We start from the raw sequence: 26,181 nt of genomic DNA, 5'->3' as shown, positions 1-26,181 counted from the left end.
CAAAAATAATACATTTATAAAATACAATTCATACATCCACAGCACAATTCACATTAACAAAATCCAGTTTGTCAGTTCAAAACACAATTCGTAAATACACAACTTTGTAAATGTGAATTGTGCTGTGGATATAGGCTATGAATTGTCTTTCTTTAATGTGTTATTTTTGAGACTGATCTAGTTCCATATGTAAAGGCTTAACCAATTATATTAAAACATCAGAATTTAATTATTTCACATTATGTTAATATGATTGATTCAATCTTTATGACTGATTTCTGCACTTTATGGTGATAATGACCCATAAAAGTAAAGATTACTGAACCGGAGCTTAAGAAAATGCTTATTTTGGAAGAAAATGTCAGATGGTAGAGGATTTTGCATCTTAACAATTGATAACCCACCTTTATACAATGTTGTAAACCTAAATAAATAAATAAATGCTATTAAAATGTTTGATTTTCGAAAAAATAATTTCCCAGTTCTGAGAACAGCTGGGGAAAATATGGCTATGGTCAATATTTATGTAAGAGGTGCTGTAAAGCCCACACTTTCCATTTGAAGTGGTTTCATTTTAGCGAATGCATTAAATAGAGAAATTGTAGGTAAATGTCGCGGTTAATGGGCCGAATGGCGTCAGAGAGTCGACAGGTGAGCTGCAGGTAAACTTGACCTCAGCTTGTTAAACCTGTGCCGCGGCTCGTGCCAGCCGTTCACATGTAAAACCGCATGATTCTGGTCTGTCCGCATAGCAAGCTGACAGCAAGATACAGTGGCTCAATTGAGAAATGCCACCGTTCGCTCGGTTTCACCTGAACCCTCCACAGGTGATGTCAGAGACCGGGACCCGAGTAACAGGATCGGGGACATTTCTCCTCTACTTAAACCTGACACATGGAGCGCTCGGCGGTGGATGCGTTTTCCAGAGGTAAGAGAAGGTCTACTGCTTTTTATCCTTTGGCTGTTATCGACTAGAGAGCGTTTATATAAGACAGTTATGTTAATCGTTAGCGCTTATGGTAGTGTTTGTTTGCTTTCCCTGTAAGTCTGTGCTGTGCTCCCCTACCAATTAATTCATTATCCAGAGGATTCACTTTTCCCAGCTCAATGATGCGTGCTCTGCGGGGTAATGATAGGCCCACAGAGCGGATACAGCGCTAAATGTGTGGTGGTTATTTGATCTTGCTGGGTTTGTGATATTGTATCTACAATGTGTGATTGAAAGAGTATTGATTTAAAACAACCACGTGATCTTTATGACAGTTAGTAGTTTAGTACACTACTGTCAGCTGGATATTTATATATTTTTTATTGAAACGTACTGCACTATATGGCACACACAATCAGTGTGCGAATTATATATATATATATATATATATATATATATATATATATATATATATATATATATATATATATATATATATATATACATATATATATATATATATATATATATATATATATATATATATACATATATATATATATATATATATACATATATATATATATATATATATATATATATATATATATATATATATATATATATATATATATATATATATATATTGATGGGGGGTTAAACTTATTCAGTAGTAGTTTCTTTTTTTAGGCTACATGCAGATATAAACACCAATTTTACAAGAAATGTGTTTTGTGAATACATATTACTTAGGCTACATGTTTTGATGTGCTTCAGCGGGATCAAGCATTAATTAAGGGGGTCAATCGACCCAACCCCCCTGTAATTCGCACCTTGCACACAATCACTATGAAAACCTCATGAGATCATAAAGATGACTTTGTGGTGAAAATGGAAACAATAACCGTCACCAAAAGTAACTTTGTTGCACTGTCAAGCAATTGCTGGTAAAGAGGTAAAGAGAACCTTTCAGAAGCGTTCAATTTCAATTCAAAACGATTTTGAATCCTTTAGCGAGTCGATTTTTTTTTTCTTGAAATAATTTGTTCTCTTATTCCTTTGACGGTAGATGACGACAAATGTGTGTTGTTTGATACTAAATCATTTGCTTACTGAAACGCCTTTTCATGCCTGAAATGCCACTCATGCAATTTCTTTATAATATTTTTCTCTGCTGTCCTTCCATTCACACTGACACCAATAACAGAAACAAAGATTTTTAAAAAGCTGCTCTGGTGGAAGTGAGTGTAGATTTACATTTTTTTTACAATATAGAAAACATTCTGTAGAGTGCCCTTTGAAAACATGTATGACTTATAGCACGGTGCTCAGCAAACCATTCAGCAGGATTTTACACTTCTTTTTTTATGCAGAAATGAATGAACCTCCCTTTAGAGATGATATAAGACATGTATTTTGTTAAAAAATATAATGAATAAAAACTTTTATTTCTGCATTTTTAAAATCATTTTAAAGAGATAGTTTAACCAAAACTGAATATACTCATTCATTTATTTACTTTTTTGTGTCACAAAAGAAGTTACTTTGAAGAACGCTGGAAACCAGTAACCATTCTCTTCCATAGTATTTTATTTTCTACTAATGAAGTCAACAGTTACAGGTTTTCAGCTTTCTTTAAAACATATTTATTAGTGTTTAATGGAAATTAGGTGACATGGTGGCATAATGAATAGCGCTCGCAGCAAGAAGGTCGCTGGTTTGAGTTCCAGCTGGGCCAGTTGACTTTTCACTGTGGAGTTTGCATGTTGACGTGGGTTTTCTCCAGGTGCTCTGGTTTCCCTCATAGTCCAAAGACATGTGCTGAAGGTGAATTGAATAAGTTAAATTGGCCGTAGTGTATGTGTGTTTGTCCTGGACCTTCAGATTTGGGGGTTGAGCGTTGGGCTAACAACCCACTACATATAAACTGGATGTTAAGAAACACCAACATTGCAGCTAAATATCCACTTTGATATAAATGGCCCTGCAGTGTTTAACAGAAGGAATAAACTCATAAAGGTTTGAAAGCACTTGAGGGTGAGTACATAGTGAGTAAATGTTCATTTTGATGTGAACTGTCCCAGAGATCAAATGTCTGTCTAGCACATAAACTTCTTTTAAGCACTGAACTGGAATGCAGTAAATTAGCTTGACCGACTTGAACTCTGTAAAGAAACAAATACTTGATCATATGAATTCCACCTACAAAAACATGCCATAAAGTGTTAAAAGTCACCACACCTTAAGCTGTAAACACACAGACAGAAAAGACTGGATTATCCTTTAATAAGATTTGAGTGCCTCCACATCTACTAGCGACTCCAGAAAGGTAGAGATTTGCTTTTGTTCGGTAGCTCCATTGTGTCACAATAGAGTCCGGAACAGTCCTCTGTGTAAAGACAACAAGCTTTGGCACCATGGCAAGGGTTTTGTTTCTCAACACAGAGATGTATTTTTGACATATCATTATAAAACACTCTCTCCCTTTCTCAGGTATCCCCTCATTTCCATCCTTTGTCAAAATGGCAGGCGTGTTTTCCTACGAGAGCTCTGAGGTGGACTGGTGTGAGGACAACTATAAACATTCGGAGAATGTTGTGGAATATTTCAACACGGTATGAGCATGTTAACACAAATCTTTTTACACTCCAGCACAGTTTCAATCCAGCAGCTATAATACCAGAGGAATCCCATTCAAGGCCATGCTAACTATGCTAATTGCTGCAGTCTCCATGTCATAATGCTAAAAGTGCCATGGTTTCATCCAGAAACTACACCCACATTAATGAGACTGACTCAGCAACGTTACACCTATCCATCTGCACAATAAGCACCAATTCAGCCCAATCAGGTTTTACTCATAGTCCTACCTCATTCAAAAAGCCAATACAAAATGGGCAGAAGTCAATATGGTTGCTATAATATCAAATGTTGTTGAGTGTTTGATTCACATTTTTTTTCACTTCAGATGAGCAGTTTCATCTTCTTTGTGATCTCACCTATAATGCTGTACCTGCTACACCCGTATGCCAAGGAAAGGAACCTGGCTGTGCATCTGGTCTGGATCATGATGGTGTTTGTAGGTAAGTGTGACAGTGGATCAAAGAAGGGCTGTGCTGTTAGTAATCCAGCAGGGGGCAGCATTGCTTAATATCCAGGTCTACTCTATGGGTCAGAAGGGGCAAGAAACAGTTCTTGTAAATGTATTTTATTCCTCTGTATATTTTATGTTTCTTTGAGCAAACAATAAGAACTATCATATTCATGTGTATGAGACACCAAATGACATTCTAGTGGATGATTTATGTTTTTAAAAATACCCAACGAGACATTTATTGGTAAAATAAAAAATAAAATAAACATTTGTGACACCTTCTAAGGCATCCACTAGACCGTCATTTGGTGTCACAATAGTTTATATACCAATAAATGTCTTGTTAGGTATATTCAGAAAAATAATCTAAATATAAAAATAATAATAATAGATAAATCAAAAAATAAAAAGTATAGCCAAGGTGTGATTGCAATGCCTTGGTTGGGGACTAGTTTGTCTAGGTTTGTTACAGGGTAAAGGTTTGATTCTGTACAGAGATACTCTATTTTGTAATTGTTTAAGAATCAATAAAACTGTTATTCACTAAGAATGTTTTTATTTATTTAAAATTTAGTATGATAATATATGCTTTATATATTTTAATAAATACATGTGAGAATAAGGGTTGTTTTACGAATGAAAGTTGAAAATAAATATAATTGTAATGTTGAATCTTGAAACATTATATCACCAATAATTTGACACATTTCCTGCATTAAATATATTTTCTATGTATGTTAATAATTCATCATGTTATATGAAATGCAGCTAAATAAATTGAACAATGTTTATATGAACAAAAAAAATGCTAAAAACCTTCAAATATATACTGACCACTTTTTAGGTACACCTTAGTAATACTGGTTTGGACCCCCTTTTGCCTTCAAACTGCATTAATCCTTCGTGGCATAGATTCAACAAGGTACTGGAAATATTCCTCAGAGATTTTAGACCATATTGACATGATAGCATCACGCAGTTGCTGCAGATTTGATGGCTGCACATCCATGATGCGAATCTCCCGTTCCACCACATCCCAAAGAAGCTCTATTGGATTAAGCTCAAGTGACTGTGGAGGCCATTTGAGTAGAGTGATCTCATTGTCATGTTCAAGAAACCAGTCTGAGATAATTCACGCTTTATGACATGGCATGTTATCCTGCTGGAAGTAGCCATCAGAAGATGAGTACACTGTGGTCATAAAGGGATGGTCATGGTCAGCAACAATACTCAGGTAGGCTGTGGCATTGACATGATGCTCAATTGGTACTAATGGGCCCAAAGTGTGCCAAGAAAATGTCCCCCATACATAACACCACCACCAGCCTGAACCATTGATACAAGGCAGAATGGATCCATGCTTTCATGTTGTTGACGCCAAATTCTGCCCCTACCATCCGAATGTTGCAGCAGAAATCGAGACTCATCAGACCAGGCGATGTTTTTTCAATATTTTTCTTGGTGACCCTGTGCGAATTGTAGCATAAGATTCCTGTTCTTAGCTGACAGAAGTGGTGTGGTCTTCTGCTGCTGTAGCCCATCTGCCTCAAGTGTTGTTTATTCGGACATGCTCTTCTGCATACCTAAGTAGTAACAAGTGGTTATTTTAGTAACTTTTGCCTTACCATCAGCTTGAATCAGTCTGGCCATTCTTCTCTGACCTCTGGCATCAACAAGGCATTTACACCCACAGAACTGCCCCTCACTGGATAGTTTCTCTTTTTCAGACCATTCTCTGTAAACCCTAGATATGGTTGTGCATGAAAGTCCCAGTAGATCGGCAGTTTCTGAAATACTCAGACCAGCCCATCTGGCACCAACAACCATGCCACATTCAAAGTCACTTAAATCACCTTTCTTCCCAATTCTGATGCTTAGTTCAAACTGCAGCAGATCATCTTGACCATGTTCACATGCCTAAATGCATTGAGTTGCTACTATGTGATTGGCTGATTTTGCGTTAACGAGCAGTTGGACAGTTGTACCTAATAGAGTGGCCAGTGAGTGTACGATTTATATGCAAATCAACACACAACATAATTATTGATTGATTATTGATTGATTGATTCATTTGAATGTCTAAACATGTTCTAAAATTTTTATAATAATAATAACTACAAATGTTTATAAAATGTATTATTAGTTGGAGTTAAAGGCTAAGCTAAATTTGAATTAGCTGAAAATGCTAATGCTGCTTCTGAAATTCCATCACCTCATATATGTTCAACCTATTAAAGTCAACTTTATTACTATTTTACTTGCATTTAGCCCTAAAAAATGAAATGTGGTAGTCAATTCTAGGATAACCATAAAACCAAACAAAATGCATCTTTTTACTTCCATAATTCCTTTTCACTCCATGGTTTCATTCTCTCCGTCTCTTCAGGTATCTTCTCCATCTATTTCCACATGACTCTGAGTTTTATGGGCCAGATGCTGGATGAGCTGTCCATCCTGTGGGTTTTGGCTATTGGTTACTCGCTGTGGTTTCCCCGCAAACACTTCCCTTCCTTCGTTAAGGACAGGTAACATATTCATGGTCATCATATTTCCGTCCCACTTGTGAGGCATGAATAGCATGTCTTCTTCTGTTAGGAGAGCTGCGTCTGCACTTCTGTAAAAATAGGAGCAATTAATGGATCCATTTACAACGTTTAGTTTGTGTAACAGTAACCCTGTTTTAACCTGCAGCATCATATTCTGCTCTCGCTGTGGGAGAGATGCATTCCACTGCTTTCTCAGTAGGGTTCATCCAGCTTTATATTAATATTTAAATGCTTCATAGCTAGGTGAGATGACTGGTGATGAAACAATGTTGATGATGCTGTACTGCATCTTTTTCACTGGTTTGGCAGGTGAATAGGTAAAAAATAACTACTAATTTTCACCATGAGCGGCACAGTGGCTCAGTGGTTAGAACTGTCACCTCACAGTAAGAAGGTCGCTGCTTCGAGTCCCAGCTGGGCCAGTTGGCATTTCTGTGTGGAGTTTGCATGTTCTCCCCATGTTCGTGCTGGTTTTCTCTGGGTGCTCCGGTTTCCCCTTACCGTCCGAAGACATGCGGTGTACGTGAATTGAATGGCCATAGTGTATGTGTGTGTATGTGTAAATGTATGGGTGTTTCTAAGTACTGGGTTGAGGATGGAAAAGGATCTGCTGCATAAAACATATGCCAGAATAGTTGGCGGTTCATTCTGCTGTGGCGATCTCTGATAAATCAGAGACTCAAAGTCGAAAACAAATGAATGAATGACTTTTCACCATAGTTCCTCAGTAGATTGATTAGAAAAGAAAAATTGCAAACATATTAAACGATACTGTACATAATTTCAAAATCAAACAGTTCTTCTGGGGTAATTAATGCGTCGATGCTCTTTGAATAAGAGATGTATAAAGATAAACAACAAAATCAAGTCCAAAGTATTTGAAAAGCTAATAAAAAAGTTTAAAAGCCTCTTTTAACATAGCTATTAAAATAATAAAAAAACAGCACTATTGTGCACTACACCCACAAATTTTGGCAAAACTTGCCTTGATCTGGGTGTCACTTTACTTTTTAAATGTTTTGAACTTATGATTTTGAGATAAAATGTCGTTTACATATGCAGAGGAGTGTTTCATGAAATATGCTAATTTGAATACATTTACTGTACCAAAATCAGAAGATTGTATAAGGTCAGATTCAAAATGTTTGTTTTAAGATTAGTCTAAGGTTTTTACAAGAAGAGACTTTTAGGGAATCACTCAATCATCCAGAAAACACATATTTTCTCAATTCTTTGTAGAAAACATATAGTCAGCCAAATGGTGTGATAAAAATTACTTCCGTAAGAGCCTTTAGAGTATTTGAGTAAAACTATGTTAACTTATGTTATGTTAGTGCTAAAATATGTTAGTGCTACTGAGGTTCAAATGTGTGGCTTCTTGCAGGAGAATAAAAAACAATAAATAGACATTAAAAATATGCATTTATTGTAACTGAAATCAACATAACCAAATTGAAAAATTGGATTAAAAAAACACACTTTTAAATACATTTTAGATGTTTACTTTACATCAGACTAAAACAAAACTCCAAAAAACCCAAAGTCTCCAAATATAAATGCGAATGAAAAACAGTATTTTTTTGTGCTGACCTTAAAGACTGATGTGATTATTATTCTTTTAAAAAAAAATATTAATTCTTCAGTAAGGATGTATTAAATCAATCAATAATGTAACATTGTAATATTATAAAATACTTAATCATATAATTTCTGTTCTTTTGACGTTTCTATTCATCAAAGCATCCAGGAAACTATATATTAAAGGGATAGTTCACCCTGAAACAAACATTCTGTGATCATTTACTCACCCTTCACTTGCTTTAAACCTTTTCTTTCTATCTTCTGTTATAAAGCAGAACACTTGTAAGCATTGGCTTCCATAGTAGGAAAAGCAAATACTGTGGAGGTCAGTGGTTAAAGGTTTTCAGCTTCTTTTTTTAAATATCTTCTTTTATATTTAACAGAAGAAACTCATAAAGTCTTAAACAAGTGAAGGGTGAGTAAATGAAAACAGTTTTCTTTTTTGTGTGTACTATCCCTTTAAGCGGCGATGACAATGAGAAGCTTTTCTTTAGCATCAAGTCATATAATAATTACTGAAGGACCGCATGTTAGGTGTGTATGTTAGTAGTGGATTTTAAAAATCTAGCCTTTTTATTACTAAAATAATTAGAATTTAAATGTATATTTGAACATTTTCAAACTGTTTACGATTTAAACATTTTAAATTGGAGCACTTTTTTCTAAAATTGTCTTCGTTTTAATCAGATAAATGCAGCCTTGCTGAGCATACGAGACTTTTTTTAAACTGTGTCTAAACATTAGAACAATAGTTTATAAAAGTACATATACATGAAGACGGTCTAATTCTGCTCTCTTTCTTTGTTTTATTCTCCTCAGGACATCTTTCGCTCGTTTGGTGCTGATCATCACTATCATAAGTACTCTGTCATCTTTTGTCAAACCTACAGCCAATGCCTACGCTCTCAACTGCTTCGCCATCCATATCCTCTACTCTCTGTTTGTGGAGTTAAAGAGGTAAAGCCTTTACCACTTCAAGCCTATTGACATTGTTTTAGTGCTTATATAATTGTTGGAATAGTTTAATTTACTCCCTCTCAGGCCAGAGAGGGTCACAAATACATATACAGGCAAAACAAAATGAATACCTGTGACTCCCTGCCATACACTAAGGTGCCGTTTACACTAATGTGTTTTATTTTTAAAACCTTTTGTCGCGGTTATGCCTGGTGTCCACATTACTAAAATATACACATGCCTAGTAAGCATGAATAGTCAAGCTTAATTAATTTTAGGCTGTATAGTGTGGTCAAAGATTGTACTAAATGCATACACTAAATGAAAACTAAAAGTGCAAAGGGCAGCTAAGGTCTTATGAAGCAAAACAATCAGACAAACAGTCTGTACAAAAAAACTTACTTTATTTACAACAGTATAATCCTCTATCAACAGACATTCGCAACAGTCTGGAGCACATTCATGTTGCTTGCTTTGCTTACAATTTTGCCTTCCCTCTTGCACCCCCACACTCTCCTCATAACTTACACTCCCCATAAACACTGCATTATCTATTATTTAATATTTGCACAATTAAAATTGCACAAATTCATCTTGAATTGTACATACCCACTGAACATATATATTTGTAATTATGTTCACATCTATCTGCATAACTCGGATTATTATGGAGCCAGGTCAGACTCAAAAATAATACATTTACAAAATATAATTTACAGCACAATTCACATTTACACAATCCACCTCATAAGTTCAAAACACAATTCGTAAATACACTAATCCAATTTGTAAATTCGCAACATGATTCATAAATACACAAATCTAATTCATAAATTCAAAAATTCATAAATGCACTAATCCAATTCGTAAATTTAAAACACAATCAATAAATACACAAATCCAATTCGTAAATTCAAAACACAATTCATAAATGCACTAATCTAATTTGTAAATTTAAAACATGATTCATAAATACGTAAATCCAATTTGTAAATTCAAAACACGATTCATAAATACACAAATCTAATTTATTTGGCAAAAATATTTTTAATTTTTACTTGGGAATTCACTAATTGTGTGTTGTATTTATGAATTGTGTTTTGAATTTTAAACTGGATTGTGTCAATGTGAATTGTGCTGTGGATATATGAATTGTACTTCGTAAAGGTGTTATTTTTTTAGACTGATCTAGCTCCATAGATAATTAATAACAAACTTTACATATAATCCTCTCTTGAAATCTCTGTTCATAGTTAATACAACCTGTATATAATGTTCACAGTACATCCATCTGTAAAGATCACTATAGTTTATAGTTGTAACTTATACCTGTGTCCTGCACTTGCTGCTATTGCACTCCTGATTAGACCTAAACAGCATTTCGTTGCCTTGTACTTGTTAATGTGTAATGACAATAAAGTTGAATCTAAACTAATTTAAAAATAAAAATTCTCACTTACTGACTATTTATTTGTTTAAAACTTGTTTGAGTTTCTTTCTTCTGTTGAACACTAAAGAAGATATTTTGAAAAATGTTGGTTTGCTGGAACCCATTGACTTCTGTCATTTTCATTTCTATTGAGGTCGATGAGTCCCAGCAACCAACATTCTTCAAAATATCTTCTTTAGTGTTCAAGAGAAAAAAGAAACTCATAAAGATTTAAAACCACATGAGTGAGAGTAGATGATGAGGTCTTTTTATTTTTGGGGTGAACTATCCCTTTAACCTGAATTTTATGAATCAGCCAAGAATCACATTTAATGCTTCATTTAAAAACATTTTGGGAAGGCTTAGTGAGCATCAATTAACAGTGAATGTTTATTATTTGATTAACTATTCCTTTATTCATTCATTCATTTTCTTTTTGGTTTAGTCCTTTTAATGATCTGTGGTCGCCACAGCAGAATGAACCGCCTAACTATCCCTTTAAGACTATATAAATGGTACTTGTAGTCCATCTTGTTTATTTTCTGTTGCTCTCTTGCTTTTTTCCTCGTCTCATTCAACACTGATCTGTTTGTGGAGCAGTTGCACAGATGAGCGAGTGCTGCGTCTGGCCTGGGCCTCCATTGGCCTGTGGGTTCTGGCCATCTCATGCTGGATTAGCGATCGCTTTGGCTGCAGCTTCTGGCAGAAACTGGACTTCTGTTATCTGCACGGTATCTGGTGAGTGAGCCATTATATCCTGCTGTACATTGAACAATTTAACCCTGTATAAACCCTGTTGAATTATACTGAAATCATTTTTAAGCCAATAGTACACGTCTTTTTGCCTTAGAATAACTTAGTAGACTGAAGCAAATCAGGATTACCTAATTATCCATATAGCACCTTTCTTTCTTTCTTTTATTTATATATTTATTTATTTATTTATTTATTTATTTATTTATTTATTTACTTACATATTTATTGCCTTAACTACTTATTTATTTATTTATTTATTTATTTATATACTTGCATATTTATTTACTTAACTACTTACTTATTTACTTATTTATTTACTAATTCACTTATTTACTTGTTTATTTACTTGCTTTTTTACTCACTTATTTACTTGGTTGTTTACTTATTTATTTACTTATTTACTTGCATAATTATTTACTTATTCACTTATATACTTGCTTATTTATTTACTTATTTATTTACTTGCATACTTATTTACTTATTTATTTACTTATTTACTTATTCACTTATTTACTTTTTTATTTACTTATTCACTTTTTTGCTTGCTTATTTACTTGCTTATTTATTTACTTATTTATTTACTTATTTTCTTACTTACTTGCTTATTTATTTACTGAGATACTTATTTACTTATTTATTTACTTGTTTTTTTACTTGTCTACTTGCTTATTTATTTACTTATTTATTTACTTGCTTATTTATTTACGTATTTAATTACTTATTTACTTGCATACGTATTTACTTGCTTATTTATTTGTTTTACTTGCTTACGTATTTACTTATACTTAATTACTTGCTTATTTATTTACTTATTTACTTACATACTCATTTACTTATTTACTTATGTATTTATTTACTTATGTACTTACATATTTATTTAGTTATTTATTTATTTACTTACTTATTTACTTACTTTCTTATTTATTTATTTATTTAATTACTTATTTACTTACATATGTATTTACTTATTTATTTACTTATTTACTTGCTTATTTATTTACTTATCCACTTAATTGCTTGCTTATTTATTTACTGGCATACTTATTTACTTATTTATTTACTTGTTTTTTTACTTATTTACTTGTTTATTTACTTATTTATTTACTTGCTTATTTACTTACCTATTTACTTGCTTATTTATTTACTTATTTAATTACTTATTTACTTGCATACTTATTTACTTATTTACTTGCTTATTTATTTGTTTTACCTGCTTACGTATTTACTTATACTTATTTACTTACTTATTTACTTATATACTCATTTACTTATTTACTTATATATTTATTTATTTACTTATTTAATTACATATTTGTTTGTTTGTTTATTTATTTACTTACTTATTTACTTACTTTCTTATTTATTTATTTATTTACTTTTTACTTATGTATTTACTTGTTTGCTTATTTACTTGCTTATTTATTTACTTATTTAATTGCTTATTTACTTGCGTATTTACTTATTTATTTACTTATTTACTTGCTTATTTATTTACTTACTTAATTACTTATTTACTTACGTATTTACTTATTTATTTACTTATTTACTTGCTTATTTATTTACTTATTTACTCATTTATTTACATAATTACTTGCTTATTTATTTACTTATTTACTGACATACTTATTTACATATTTATTAACTTATTTACTTGCTTATTTTTTTACTTGCTTACTTTTTACTTATACTTTTTTATTTATTTACTTACTTATTTACTTACATACTTATTTACTTAATTATTTACATATTTACTTATTTACTATTTTTTTTACTTATTTACTTATTTACCTACATATATATTTACTTAACTGCTTACTTACTTACTTACTTACTTACTTACTTACTTACTTACTAACTTACTTACTTACTTAGTTACTTAGATACTTACTTATTTATTCATTTTAAAGGCATGTTCCCATCTGGCTTTCGAGGTTGAGATGTTAAATTTTGGTGTCTGAATCAATAAAAAAAATAATAATAATAATCATCCTTGATTCTTGTCTCGTATTGTATACATTTGCCCCAAAACTCAAACTACAGAGCCATTATAAAGATTTTACATTTACTATTACTTTTTGCTCATGTAAATCAGCAATATCACCAAACGGTGTATTTTTTTTCTCAGTTTTTGCACCTTGAAATTTAGCTCCATATTCTCCTAATACAATTAGATAAAAAACAGATGTAGGATTTATATATTTAAATATTTGTTTATCTATTTTTTAAATAAAAATAAAATATTATGTTAAAATAAATGTTAAATAAAAACGTAGACTACTCTTTCACTAGTTTCACTATATTATCTAGTTTTACGACTGTCCTTTTAATCTAGTGACCCTTTTTTTTTCTCATTTCAGGCACATTTTGATTGTAATGGCCACTGCTTATGCTAGCACTTTGATTGCATACCTGGATGCTAGTCAGGAGATCCCTTATTCCCTCCCGGACTTGCAGTACTGGCCCCGGAATAACTGGGCCATTGGCCTGCCATACATCGTCCTCAAAGGCACCAATACGACCCGGAAAACATGCTAGCAAACATGAACAGATCTCATATTTAAAGCTGACTGGTGTAACTCTGATCTGGGACCAGCCTTCAACTTTCAAAAATGGTGAATAATTGATGTGAGAAAGAGCTGAATCTCTGTGAGGACTGAAGTGAAATGAATGTTGCATGTTATGGTTGTTTCTTTGTATTTTTCACAGAACCTAAATGTGTATGTGTGAATTTCTCCTTTTGAGACTGTATTTTCATTACAATCAGCATGTGGTTGTTACGTGGACATGAATATTTGCACTGTAGTGACAGAATTGAATGTATGTGCAATACATTCTGTAGTTTACTTGATTTACAAATCAGAGGCTTCAATTTGTCATCGGCACTACTTGATTCTTGGGTGAAACTTATAATGTTATATTGACAGTCGGTTTGATATAAGACTCATGAAATTAATATTCTCTTAACAATGATGCAAACGTTTGTTTACAAATGTAATAACTGGGATTGTGAACATTTTTTGTGCGATTTTTAAATCTTAATTCATTTTACTGCATTATAAATAATAAATATAATTAGATAATAATTATATTTATTATTTAAATATTGTATAAATCTCTATATATCTACATATTGTGTTTTAACTTTTGACCTTATTTTAATGATGAATTACCTTTCAATGACAACAGCGTTAATAGCACATGAATGAGGGTTTGAACTTTGAAGTATTGATGTTAAATAGTATTTCAAATAGCACAATGAGATATACTAAAATGCACAATGAGACGAACTTTACAATGATGCTTGTTACGTGTTATTTGTGTAAAAGGAAAATGGGGTCAACTCGAGGTTATGAATACTTCAACCACCCAGACTTCCGACACAGCGCCATCAAGTGTACAATTTAATGTGAATAATGGTAAATCTAAACCTGTTTTCAAGTAATCATTTACTCTGATTGAATTGGACATTTTTTTTTTACTATATATATATATATATATTTTTTTTTTTTTTTAATGATGAATTCTGATATTTTTAAATGCCAGTATAACATTGTATTCGAGTTTGTTTACCTATTAGATTTAGCCTAAAAGCAAGTTTAGCACAATAGGAGGTTACATCTGACTCTGAGTCAGCACGTTAAATGAATTGTATTTAATATATATTTTATATAAATTTCGTCATTGTATCCAAAATTTTAGTAGTGTCAACCAAATATCCTAAAAATAGCGGTTTACTACAATAAAGTACACTCAAAAATGTTTTTGCTTGTTCAAACTACATATTTAAAATAAGCTGAATCAACACAATTCTTGAGATTTGGTTGAAACAACTTAATTTTTTAATGTTCAATCCACATAAATTTGTTTAAAGTGTTAAGTTAACTTAATCGATTTGTGTTGGGACAACGTGAATGAATTGTGTGGAACCCTGCATTTTTACAGGGGCAGATTTAACCAATAAGCAATATAAGTGGCCGCTTAGGGCCCCAAAAAAGCTAAGGGCCCCCAAATAAATACCTAGACGTATAAATGATACTATAAATTATATGTAACATTATTTTCTATCATATTTTGTATGTTGAGGGTCACATTTTTTTTATTTAAAAGTAATTAATACATCTGTGCAGATGTGTCTCCCACCTTCAATCATGGATCAGTCCATCAGTCAAATCAGTAAAGATTTAGTTGTAAAAATGAAATAGTTTATTTATGTTTAGTTGTGAATTCATCTTAGGAAAACAAATAATTTCAAACGTTTTACAAGGTGCTTTAAATGTTATTATTATTATTATTACTATTATTATTATTTTGCATTAAGACGAAATACAGAAAAAGGAAATCAGATGATATAAGAAAAAAACAGCAAAAATAATAATAATAAAATTAAAGGTGCATTTTTAATTTTTGGGCCCCATGGCTGGAATTGCTTAGGACCCCAAAATCACTAAATCCGCCCCTGATAATATTAGTATATAAAATAAATGATTCCCTTTGAAATGCCAAATGAAATCTCTAGCCATTAATTATTTATTTACTGTAATCCCTCAATTAAACAGAGAACACAGAGGCATGCCCTCAGCAGCCAATCACAACATAGCTGTTTGTGCAACATGAATTGTTTTCAGAAACAGAAATGAAAATCATTCAGAAAAAAATAACAACAGCAGACTGCAAACACACACACACACAAACACACACACATCCTTTCGGTTCGGCTAATCTCTAATTATTACCTACCAGTACAAGCAGCCTGTGGGAAGTCCCGCCCATAGCGCTTTTCAATTGGCGGAGCGGCGTAAAGCGCATTCTAAACGGCATCTGATTGGCCAGGAGTGCTTTCTGTTTTGGGTGCATGCCAGAGGTCCGGAGAGGGGAGGGGAACCGTCTAGTTTCCGGTTTTGGGCTGGAATTGACACACAATGAGGAGTCGGGAGCAGCCGCTCAAAAGCCTTCTGTAAATAAACAGGACCTTCGTCAGGCCGGTGAACTATGGAGAATCAGGTAGAGTATGAACCGCTTTCGCCGTTGCATGGAGCGAAGTCAACTTTTGTGGGCGCGCGCTTAGAGAAATCCACCATTGTAACTGAATGTGGACACTTGGGGCTCGTGAAAGCAGCGGATCGGACCCATATAACCCCCTCCCTCCCTCCTCCTCCTCCCTCCTCTCAGCTCTGTGACTCGAGCTGGCCACGCATATTAAAGCTACATCGGCATTTGGGGACATCAGCTCGGGCTTTAGGGCTGGATGCGTGCGCCAGCTTTTTGCGGTAGGCAGTTAAGTCGTGCGCGCACCAGCAGAAACACAAAGGAGAGTGTTTTTGTCCTGGGCTTCTCTGGCCCGGGAGTCACTCCACAGTCTGCGGCTTTTATTAGAGGAAATGAGGAACATGCTGTAGTGTTCCTGACAGAGCGTGTTGTAGACTGAGGGCATTGCTCAGGTCTGCTCCGAGGGTGGGGGGTTCCTCAAGCGGGAATCTGTCTCCTTCCAAGCCTAATTAATTGGCCTTTTTATGCAATATGATTTATGGGCAGCAGCAGTGATCATATGCTGGAGATGAATATCATTGCGTTAACGTGCTGGCTATTTTTACACCTTCCGCCTTGTGTGTCTGTGGTCATGCACTGGGTTAATTGCTTTGCTATTTTGCGAGTCATTATTTTAGGCGTACTATATTGTTATTGGATGTTATCCATTACGACAAAATGCGCCTAAATGCTGGTCAGATTTACTTTTGAATGCTGTCCACATAATACTATAGCTGACACAGTTATTCTTACTTGTGGGAAATCATAAAAGATCCTAATATATAGACCATTTCAATGTGGTCATGTCATTGGCCGGTGGACATTTTCTGCTTATCAAACTATTTCATAACTAAGAAAAGGCTATTCAATCACAACTTGACATTAAAACAGCTTTCATAGCATAATTGATCAATATGTGGCTCTTTTTGGATTCTCAGAAGCTGTAGAAATGAAAAATTACAAAACAGGAAATACGTTGGGGCTAATATTTTTGTTTACATCTCTCAAAATGGTCTATAGAGCTTTCCTTTATGCCACCTTCTACAGTTTGAATGCTGCTACTGGAATTGTAGCTGTACTCAAACTGTGGTTACAGTGATAAATTAGATTTATTTATTTAATATATTAGTTTTTCAAAATAATTTAAAAGTAATTTCAATCTATACTCTCATGACTGACAGCTGAAGAAAAATTCCTTATTGAATTCCTGTTTAATATCAGTAAGCTGTTGGGTTTCACCGTTTTCCTGCTTTTAACTTGCTTTAAGTGCCCCTCCTGTGTGTATTGTGAATATTTGCGCACACAACAAATAGGTTGCCTGCGAACAGTATGTACATTCATTCCATTATCATCACTGTATTGTATCTGAATTTTGTTGTTTATGAAGAGAGAGTTCTCATTAATCAACACACCAGTGTTTTCAGTGGTGACAAATCTAAACAAAACTGATTAGTGAATGCGTTCGTTAGTTCAGCAGAAATGTGTGTTATTTATTCATCTCTAGAAACATCTGAGAAACATCCCATCCTGTTGTGCTTGTGGTTTGTATTCATTAGTTAGTTCTTCAAGCATTTTAATTGAAGTGAAGTTGGTTTTATATTTGCACATTCGCCTATATTGTTTACTACTCTAATTTAAATATTGGGTCTAAAATCTCGTTTAAGTATGACTTCAAAACAACATTAGCACTTTTTAATTGACTTATTTAATTGAATAATGGTGTACTTTAATAGTCATTGGTTGCTTATAGACGGTGACGATACCCGGTTTCATGGCGGTTTGGAAAGTCAAGGTTATAAAACCGCCAAAGTTTTCTGTTATACCATTCCTAAGGTATGTGTAAGGTATGTGTTTCCACGACTATTTCATTTAGTTTTTCAGGGCAACATTATTTTCAGCAGAAAAGAAGCCTTTACATCAAAAGCTACCAGCCCAAATTATTTTCAGTGTTTCTTACAATAAAACATATCGTGTTCAGTAGGGGGTAAGTAGTTTTTTTTTTTACCCAGAAATTTAAAAACAACTTATTTTGGAGCAGTAATCACAATACTGTGAAACTGTGATATTTTTATCCAAGGTTGTTATACCGTCAGAATCTTATACCGGCCCATGCCTAGTTGCTAATATGATTTCACTATTTAGAATTTGCAAAAAACTCTTTCCTGAAATGATATTATTAAGTAAAGCGTCCGATTGTGCGAACATAAAACCAACTTTACCTCAACAGCATTTTATCAGTTGCCTTTTAATTTGATCTTTAAAACCAATGTCAGTGTTACTGCACTTCAGTGTTTACAATCACTGAGAATTATGAAAGCTGAACTGTTTTATTTGTGACATCTACTGTATATGGTAAACCTATGACAGACAGGGTTGAAGGACTAACTAAAATTTAAAATAACTGAAACAAATAACCTTAAATGTTAGTTGAACATTTCACAAACTCGGACCTTTGAGTCACGTTTAGAGTGGTGAACGAATATATATTTTTTTGAGTTATTTCGTTGTTTGCCGATAATTAGGGATGTCCCGATCAGGTTTTTTTTTTTACCTCTAGTCTGAGTCATTTGATTTTGAGTATCTATCAATTAAAGTCAAAAATTATCTAATCAAGTAAAAAATAACATAAATTCTTCACTTTTGGACTTTAGTGCAGCAATCAATATTAAAAAATCTAATATAAAAACAAATAGCACCTCATCTTACAATACCTGGCAGATAATGCCAAGTTTACATATCTCACAGTTTGTTATTGCAATGTTGTGGTCATCAACTTTTTAATATCTTCAGACCGCAGACACACTCGCACTTTCCGATTTAAGCTGCTTCCGTGTTCTACTTTTTGGGCATTTAACCAATAGCGTCTCTGTAACAAAGTGATGTCATGCTGCACGCGTTGCTGTTTCTGTGTGAAGTCAAGAAAGAGGTCTAACTCTGTGCCACCGCATAACTATAGATGTGTTAAAAAATAATGAAAATATATACATATATATATTTGAGTCCTGATCGGGAGGTAACGTTCGATTCTGATCCAATCTGAGACCGTGTGATCGGGCCGATTTCCAATCACGTGGACATCCCTATCTAAAATATTATTAAAATGTTACGAGTTGCTTTCAAAGGTAACTGTAACTACACTAAACGTTGTTCACACTACAAACAAGTCATAACTAGAAGGCTATAAGAAAGAGAAAATAATAATTTATTGATTATGTCAGCTCACCTCTTAAATGGATCTAAACTAACGCAGGAGACTAATTTGGGAACTTTTACACTAGCATAATATGGATGCTTTAATCCTGCTTTAACCCTTTAACTGCCTGCTTCCAATTGGTTGACCAAATTTTGACTGTTTTAAACAATGACTGTTTTAAATAATGGTTTACACTTGACAGTAGGGCTGGGCGATTAATTAAAAAATATTTGAAAATCGACTTTCTGAACCTATAATCGATCAATTTTTTTCCTAGGTCAATTTTTTCAGTTACTTTCCCTATCGTTTGTAGTCACATGAACCCGCTCTGTTAAGGCAGAATTATACTTATTATATTATGATTTATGTTTATTATATTATTCTGATATTATACTTCTGCCAAACACATGTATATGATCCGGCGCATCCTTTGCATACCCACACGCCTCTCACAAAAATGTAACTACGCGTCACAACGACACGTTGCGCAAGCTTTGTGATAGGTCGATTTGGTAGTGGTGATAAGGATGGGTGGTGCGGAGAGCCGCGTTTTTGGCAGTGTTTTAATTTCAGTTGTTCAGCGTTGATGTGCAATAAATAATCATAGATAATAGATAGAGTGTGTTTACTTCAGTTATTTTAAAATCAAGTAATACACCCTTCATTCAAAAATCTTGTAATATGTGAGCATATTTACTGAACAAAACTTGTCAGTGAACTATGAGGGCAAAAACCTAAAATAAATAAATAATCGTTTATTAATTTGTCACCTTGGAATTATAAGGTTCTATCTGTGTTCTGAATGATTTTGAGATATCGAGCTTTAAAGATTTTGCACTCCATTTAGCAAACAGTATGTGTGTAACATTTGATTTTTAAATAAAAAGTCTAAACGTAAACAACTTGGTGGCGCAGTAGGTAGTCCTGTCGCCTCACAGCAAGAAGGTCGCTTGTTTGAGCCTCGGCTGGGGCCAGTTGGCGTTTCTGTATGGAGTTCTCCCAGTATTTGCGTGGGTTTCCTCCGGGTGCTCCAGTTTCCCCCACAGCCCAAAGACATGCAGTACAGGTGAATTGGGTAGGCTAAATTGTCCGTAGTGTATGAGTGTAAATAAGCATGTATGGATGTTTCCCTGAGATGGGTTGCAACTGGAAGGGCATCCGCTACGTAAAACATGTGTTGGATAAGTTGGTGGTTTATTCCACTGTGGCGACCCCAGATTAATAAAGGGACTAAGCCGAAAATAAAATAAATGAATGTAAACAACCTATACAAAAACATCCCATAATGTAAATAAGTTGTCATTTAATAAGAATATGTCATTAACTCAATTTTGACAAAAAGGTCAGATAAAACCTTATAATTCTAAGGTGACGAATTGTTATCCGGTTAAAATGTTCAATTAATCGAGATTTTGAATTATGGCCAAATCACCCAGTTCTACTACACAGCATTATTGGTTTACAAAATAATCAAACGAACGTAATCCTGTTGCACTAATACACTTGATTTTGGTTTAATTTAAAAACAACAACAACAACATTAGAATTTGAAATATTTTATGGCATACATCAAAAAATAAAGATTATTTAGTATTCAAAAATGTTTTATTTTTATTAGATTTTTTATTAAATTGGTCTAACACTTGATATTTTTCTAATTTTCATAGTATATGTATAAATTCTAGTATATTTACTAGTATAATTCTAGTATATTTCAACAAATCAACTATTTGGTAGAGGTGGATATTTCAGACATTATGAGATGTGTTGAGGTAAAAATGCATCGAGTGTGTTAACTAGCGACACTAGGAGTTAAGAAAGCAATCCTGAAATGTTTTTCTGCATAAAGTCAAAAATTTAGTTTATATATTTATGAATCTGTTCATTCAGTGTAGTTTTGTTGTTGCCGATCTCTGTTCTGTTCCTGCATGCAAGATGAAACACAGTTCATGTACTTAATTAATTCATTCATGTTTTCCCAGCTGAATCGTTAACAAGAGCATTGCGCCGACTCTTCTGAGACTTGTTGTTTTGTTGTTCGCCTGTTGGCTCGCACGTGACCTGCTCGTATTTTTGCTCCGCTTGACTGATAATCTGTATCATAGCAGTGACCTGAGTGAAATCCCGTCTGCCTCTTTCAAGTCTATTTCATGTTTCATAACAAAAAGTGAAGCGGTTGAGTGTGTCTGGCGAGACCAGGAGCCACTAATGTTTGCCCGTCCTTCTGTTTAATCTACTCCTTTACAAAAAAAAAGCCTTTTGATCTTTTCCCCCATTCTGCGGGATTAGCCCAGTCATGTGTTGAATCTCTTATTGTGTACGTCTTCTGTCTGTCCTGTATCGTCTTCATGTTTGGGTGGTCAGGCGGAGTGGAGTGGCTTTTATGTAGGCAGCGTTCGCTTTTTATTTGTTACCTCAAGGCAAGTGACAAATGGTAAGTTGTGGGAAAAAAGCAGGGTTGTCTTTTGTCTCACTGTCTGTCTATATATGTGACACGGCTGGCGATTGTGGGTGGGTGAGCGAGCGAGAGAGAGATGAATTCATAGGGTTTATTCTGATGCCTGGCAGCATGGAGTCTTGCTGGCAGGTTTTGGCCTCAGAGTAGCAGCAGTGTCAGCCAACGCACAGAGTTAAAGGGCATTATGGTGACAGGACGAACTGGCCAGACGGCGCCCAATAAGATTTTCCTTCCACTCATTCTTTCAGAAAAGCTCCTCTTGGTGTTGTTCTCTATTCTGGTGCTTCGATCACCTCGAGTCAACAGCAGACGAGCATCTCTGGGCACCTGAACCCAGTCTGGCCCGGCTCCACCCGATGTGGGCAGTGTTCATTTTTCCTGGCTGCCTTTCAAGGAATTCCCTTGATGGCTTTTTCTGGCCATTTGGCAGAACCAGACGATGATCCACATGATTAGCTTCAGCATGCATATGAAAGGTATTCCTACTCCGATTTGGTGCCTGGAGGCCTTTTTTTAGTCACTCTTCTTTGCCGTATCAATAGCAGTAATATGATTTGACTCAATTTAAATTTCTGTTTTTTTTTCGTAAAGAAAATAGCCTACAGCTTGATGATTTGCCACTGTGATGTCCTTTTCATTCCATATATTTTAAAGGAATAGTTCATCCAAAAATGAAAATATACTCATCTTCAGGTTGTTCCAGACCTTTGCTCAAAAGAAGACTTTTTGACAAATTTTGAAAATTGGTATCCATTAGCATACATGAATATACTACCTGACACAGTCTTGTCATCGATCCCAGTTGTAAGAGCAACACATAATAACTTGACTTCTAGTTTACTCATTTGGAAAAGTGGCAGAAGGTAGATGTTTCAGGTGAATCATCTGTTGAACTGCATCCCAATAATCACAAATACTGTAGAAGACCTACTGGAACCCGCATGGACCCAAGATTCTCAGAGAAATCAGTCAAGTTTGGTGAAGGATAAATCATGGTTTGGGGTTACATTCAGTATGGGGGTGTTCGAGAGACCTGCAGAGTGGATGGCAACATCAACAGCCTGAGGTATCAAGACATTTGTGCTGCCCATTACATTACAAACCACAGCACAGGACAAATTCTTCAGCAGGATAGCGCTCCTTCTTATGCTTCAGCCGCCACCTCAAAGTTCCTGAAAGCAAAAAAGGTTAAGGTGCTCCAGGATTGGCCAGCCCAGTCAGCAGCAGACATGAATATTATTGAGCATGTCTGAGGTAAGACGAAGAATCCAAAGAATCTTGATGAACTCTGGGAGTTCTACAAGAACACTTTCTTTGCCATTCCAGATGACTTTATTAATAAGTTATTTGAGTCATTGCAGAGATGTATAGCTGCAGTCGTCCAAGCTCATGAGACAGCAAACAATAGTAATTCTTTTTCCACTGCATCATGACTTTATATTCTATACTGAACATCATTTCTGTTAAGTGACAAGGCTTTTGTCTAACCAAAGTCATTACTGACAAAAAACATTACTGTCCTAAATAAATAATTAAAAATCAAGGCATGATTATATTTTATTATACTTCTAATACCAAATGATCAACTAAAATTCAAATTATTATTTGTTGTTCCTAATACTTAAATAGGTGGCAAAATTTTGGTCAGGTAGGGATAGTTCACCTAAAAATTCCAATGTACTCATCCTCAAGTTGTTCCAGACCTTTATCCAATAGAAGATCATTTGAAAATTTTTGGAAATCGCTAGCTTTTAACGTACATACTGTTGTTTGAAAATACAAACACTATAGAGGTCAGTGACTATCAGTTTGCAAGATTATCCCAATATACAGTAGTCAACATTCGCAGTGAATCTAAAATATTTTTCTAAATTGTCCTAGGACAAGAATGGGTGTTTTCTGTAGTTTTAACTTTTAAAGGGGATTATCCACTTTAGATGTTGACTACTATATATACGTGTGGGTTCAACAGATAAATAAACTCAAACAAGTTTTCAACAAGTGGACATGAGTAAATAATGACAGAATTGTAATTTTTGGGTAAACTATCACTTTTGAGTATGTGCAAAAGTCTTTTTCCTAATAAGGTTTGCGATAGAGTAAACTTTTTTCTGTCAGTGAGCTGGTGCAAATAGCAGTTGTTTTGTACCATTGTATGATTTCTCACAAGCTTTTATGGTATGCCCATCTGAAACATTCACATAAATATATGATCACAAATCACTGATTATTACCATCATCATTTGAAGGCATAAAAAGGGTTAGTTCACCCAGAAATGAAAATTGTTATTAATTACTCACCCTATGTCACTCTAATCCCCTGAGACCCTTCGTTCATCTTAGGAACACTAACTGAGCTACTTTAAAGGAAATCCGAGAGCTCTCTTATCCTTCATAGACAGCAATGGTCTCAAAACATTCAAAGGCCAAGAAACAAAAGCATTATCAAACATTCTTGAGTAGTTCAGCTGTAATCATGCAATGCTCTAAGAACACTTTTGTGTGCCTAAAAAACTGTAAAAGTTCCCTTGTTTGCCAATGTTTTCTCTTCCTCATCGGGTGCGTGTTTACTGCGGGCAGTACGATGGATTGCCATTAGAGTCAGCAGCGCAACACCAAGACATTGTATACCTGCAAATATGTAGCTTAAGTTGCTTTCAAATGATACTTATGAATTTTTTATTATTAAAATTTGGAATCTGAAACACTGGTCTGTAGATGTTCTGACTAGTAATAAATCATATTTCATGAGTGAAAACCTGCTTATTGCAATGACAGTGAGGAATCGGTTCTTAGAAGAGAATATGAAATGAATTCTAGAATCTGAAATCAGATTCAAAACAAGTCTGATGAAATCAAGAGGGATTTTATTATAGGGACGTAAATTATTCAAAGCTTCATTGTAACTGTAACGGGTAGCTTCTAATAGGCTTTGCGCTTTCAAGACTTCAGGCTTTTGTTTCAATTTGCTTTGCTGTATTTGTTTGAAGTGAGAGACATGCTTGAGAATAGTTTCAGTACAACTGTTACAATATTGTAACAGTTTATTGTCACTTTGCTTGAGTCGTTTTGAGAAATTTAATGAGGATGTTTTTGTGGGTTTGCAGTGCACGGTTCAGGTCAAGCTTGAGCTGGGACACAGAGCTCAGCTGAGGAAGAAAGTGACGTCTGAGGGCTTCACCCACGACTGGATGGTGTTTGTGCGAGGCCCCGAAGGCAGCGACATTCAGCACTTTGTGGATAAAGTGGTCTTCCGGCTGCACGAGAGCTTTCCAAAACCCAAGAGAGGTACATTTCACAACTTCAAATGAAATGCACAATATATCGGCAGCCATATCAATAAATAAATGGTGTTTTAAGGTTGTCATTATTTATCCGGAAACAAAATGTAAGGCTTTAAAAATCTTTAAGCCAATAAGCGATGTATAATTTGACACTTGCTGACTGCTTGCTGTTTGACACTTTTTAAAATGATTCAAGTCAAAAAGTCAAGTCAGTTTGAGCTTTATTGTCATTCTGCTACATGTGTGGACATACAGTGTAATAAAGTGTTGTGTCTTGAAGGACAATGTTGCTACATAAATAAACATAGTCATACATATGAACACAACACTGGACATAAGAGCTATTTTAAACCTATACATAACTGACATGCATGGTCTAACTAGACTAACTACTAAATTCTTAAACTATACACATAACCTAAGACAGACTATACTGTGCTTCTTTTATGCCCCGTTTCTTCTGAATGGTACGGTATGGTATGTGTCGGTATGCTTTTATGTCCATTTCCACTGTTAAAAGGTACCTTATGGCCCATTTTCACTGACTGGTACAGTACAGTACGGGTCACCTTTATCAGGCTTACGTTTCCACTGCCTAAAGGGTACCAAGGGTGGGCGTGGTGTGTGACTGAAAGTTTCAGATGATGTCATTCTCGCTCAAGGAAATGTCTACAGTACAGCTGCATGAGTTGTTCACATATCATATGAGAAGCACTGCTCACAAAACAGATGCTTTAAACACATAAATTCTTGTGTATAAATGTTCATTACTATCGTTTCTATGAACATAACTTGATTATGGTTGCAGATCAATGACAGTGGGAAATATCCTACTGTAACGTCTACAGTCAGTGCAAAAGTGCAAATCTTACATCTGTATCTTTAATCTTCACCAGCACATGTAGCCTCTTGTTAGAAAGTAATTTCATC

At 34.4% G+C, this 26,181-nt stretch overlaps 2 protein-coding genes across 5 annotated transcripts in view; both read left to right on the top strand.

The window, feature by feature from the left end:
- The first annotated feature begins 615 nt into the window (after positions 1-615).
- On the top strand, positions 616-15,050 carry acer1 (alkaline ceramidase 1). The gene is made up of 7 exons (NM_001017603.2): positions 616-928; positions 3,422-3,543; positions 3,897-4,011; positions 6,409-6,547; positions 8,969-9,106; positions 11,136-11,273; positions 13,649-15,050. Exons 2-7 carry the CDS (start codon positions 3,451-3,453, stop codon positions 13,824-13,826), a joined length of 801 nt encoding a protein of 266 aa, NP_001017603.2. The 5' UTR covers positions 616-928; positions 3,422-3,450; the 3' UTR covers positions 13,827-15,050.
- Positions 15,051-16,178: 1,128 nt separating this feature from the next.
- Positions 16,179-26,181, top strand: part of mllt1a (MLLT1 super elongation complex subunit a) — a 36,511-nt gene continuing 26,508 nt past the window's right edge. For all 4 annotated transcript variants that reach the window (XM_005166938.5, XM_009303913.4, XM_688768.10 and 1 more), the window contains exons 1-2: positions 16,179-16,292; positions 25,075-25,255. In XM_005166938.5, the coding sequence (XP_005166995.1) occupies positions 16,281-16,292; positions 25,075-25,255 (193 nt within the window). In that variant the 5' untranslated portion in view covers positions 16,179-16,280. The remainder of the gene's footprint in view (positions 16,293-25,074; positions 25,256-26,181) is intronic.

Source organism: Danio rerio, chromosome 8 (genome assembly GCF_049306965.1).
Source record: "Danio rerio strain Tuebingen ecotype United States chromosome 8, GRCz12tu, whole genome shotgun sequence".
In the NCBI taxonomy this organism is placed as follows: domain Eukaryota; kingdom Metazoa; phylum Chordata; class Actinopteri; order Cypriniformes; family Danionidae; genus Danio; species Danio rerio.
The sequence above is the reverse complement of the archived record's forward strand: the minus strand, read 5'-3'. Positions and strand labels throughout refer to the sequence as shown.

Coding starts and splice junctions, on each gene's coding strand:
- acer1 (NM_001017603.2), top strand. CDS start 3,451: ATGGCAGGCGTGTTTTCCTACGAGAGCTCTGAGGTGGACTGGTGTGAG. Junction 4,012..6,408: donor GATCATGATGGTGTTTGTAG/GTAAGTGTGACA, acceptor CCGTCTCTTCAG/GTATCTTCTCCATCTATTTC. Junction 6,548..8,968: donor CCTTCCTTCGTTAAGGACAG/GTAACATATTCA, acceptor TATTCTCCTCAG/GACATCTTTCGCTCGTTTGG.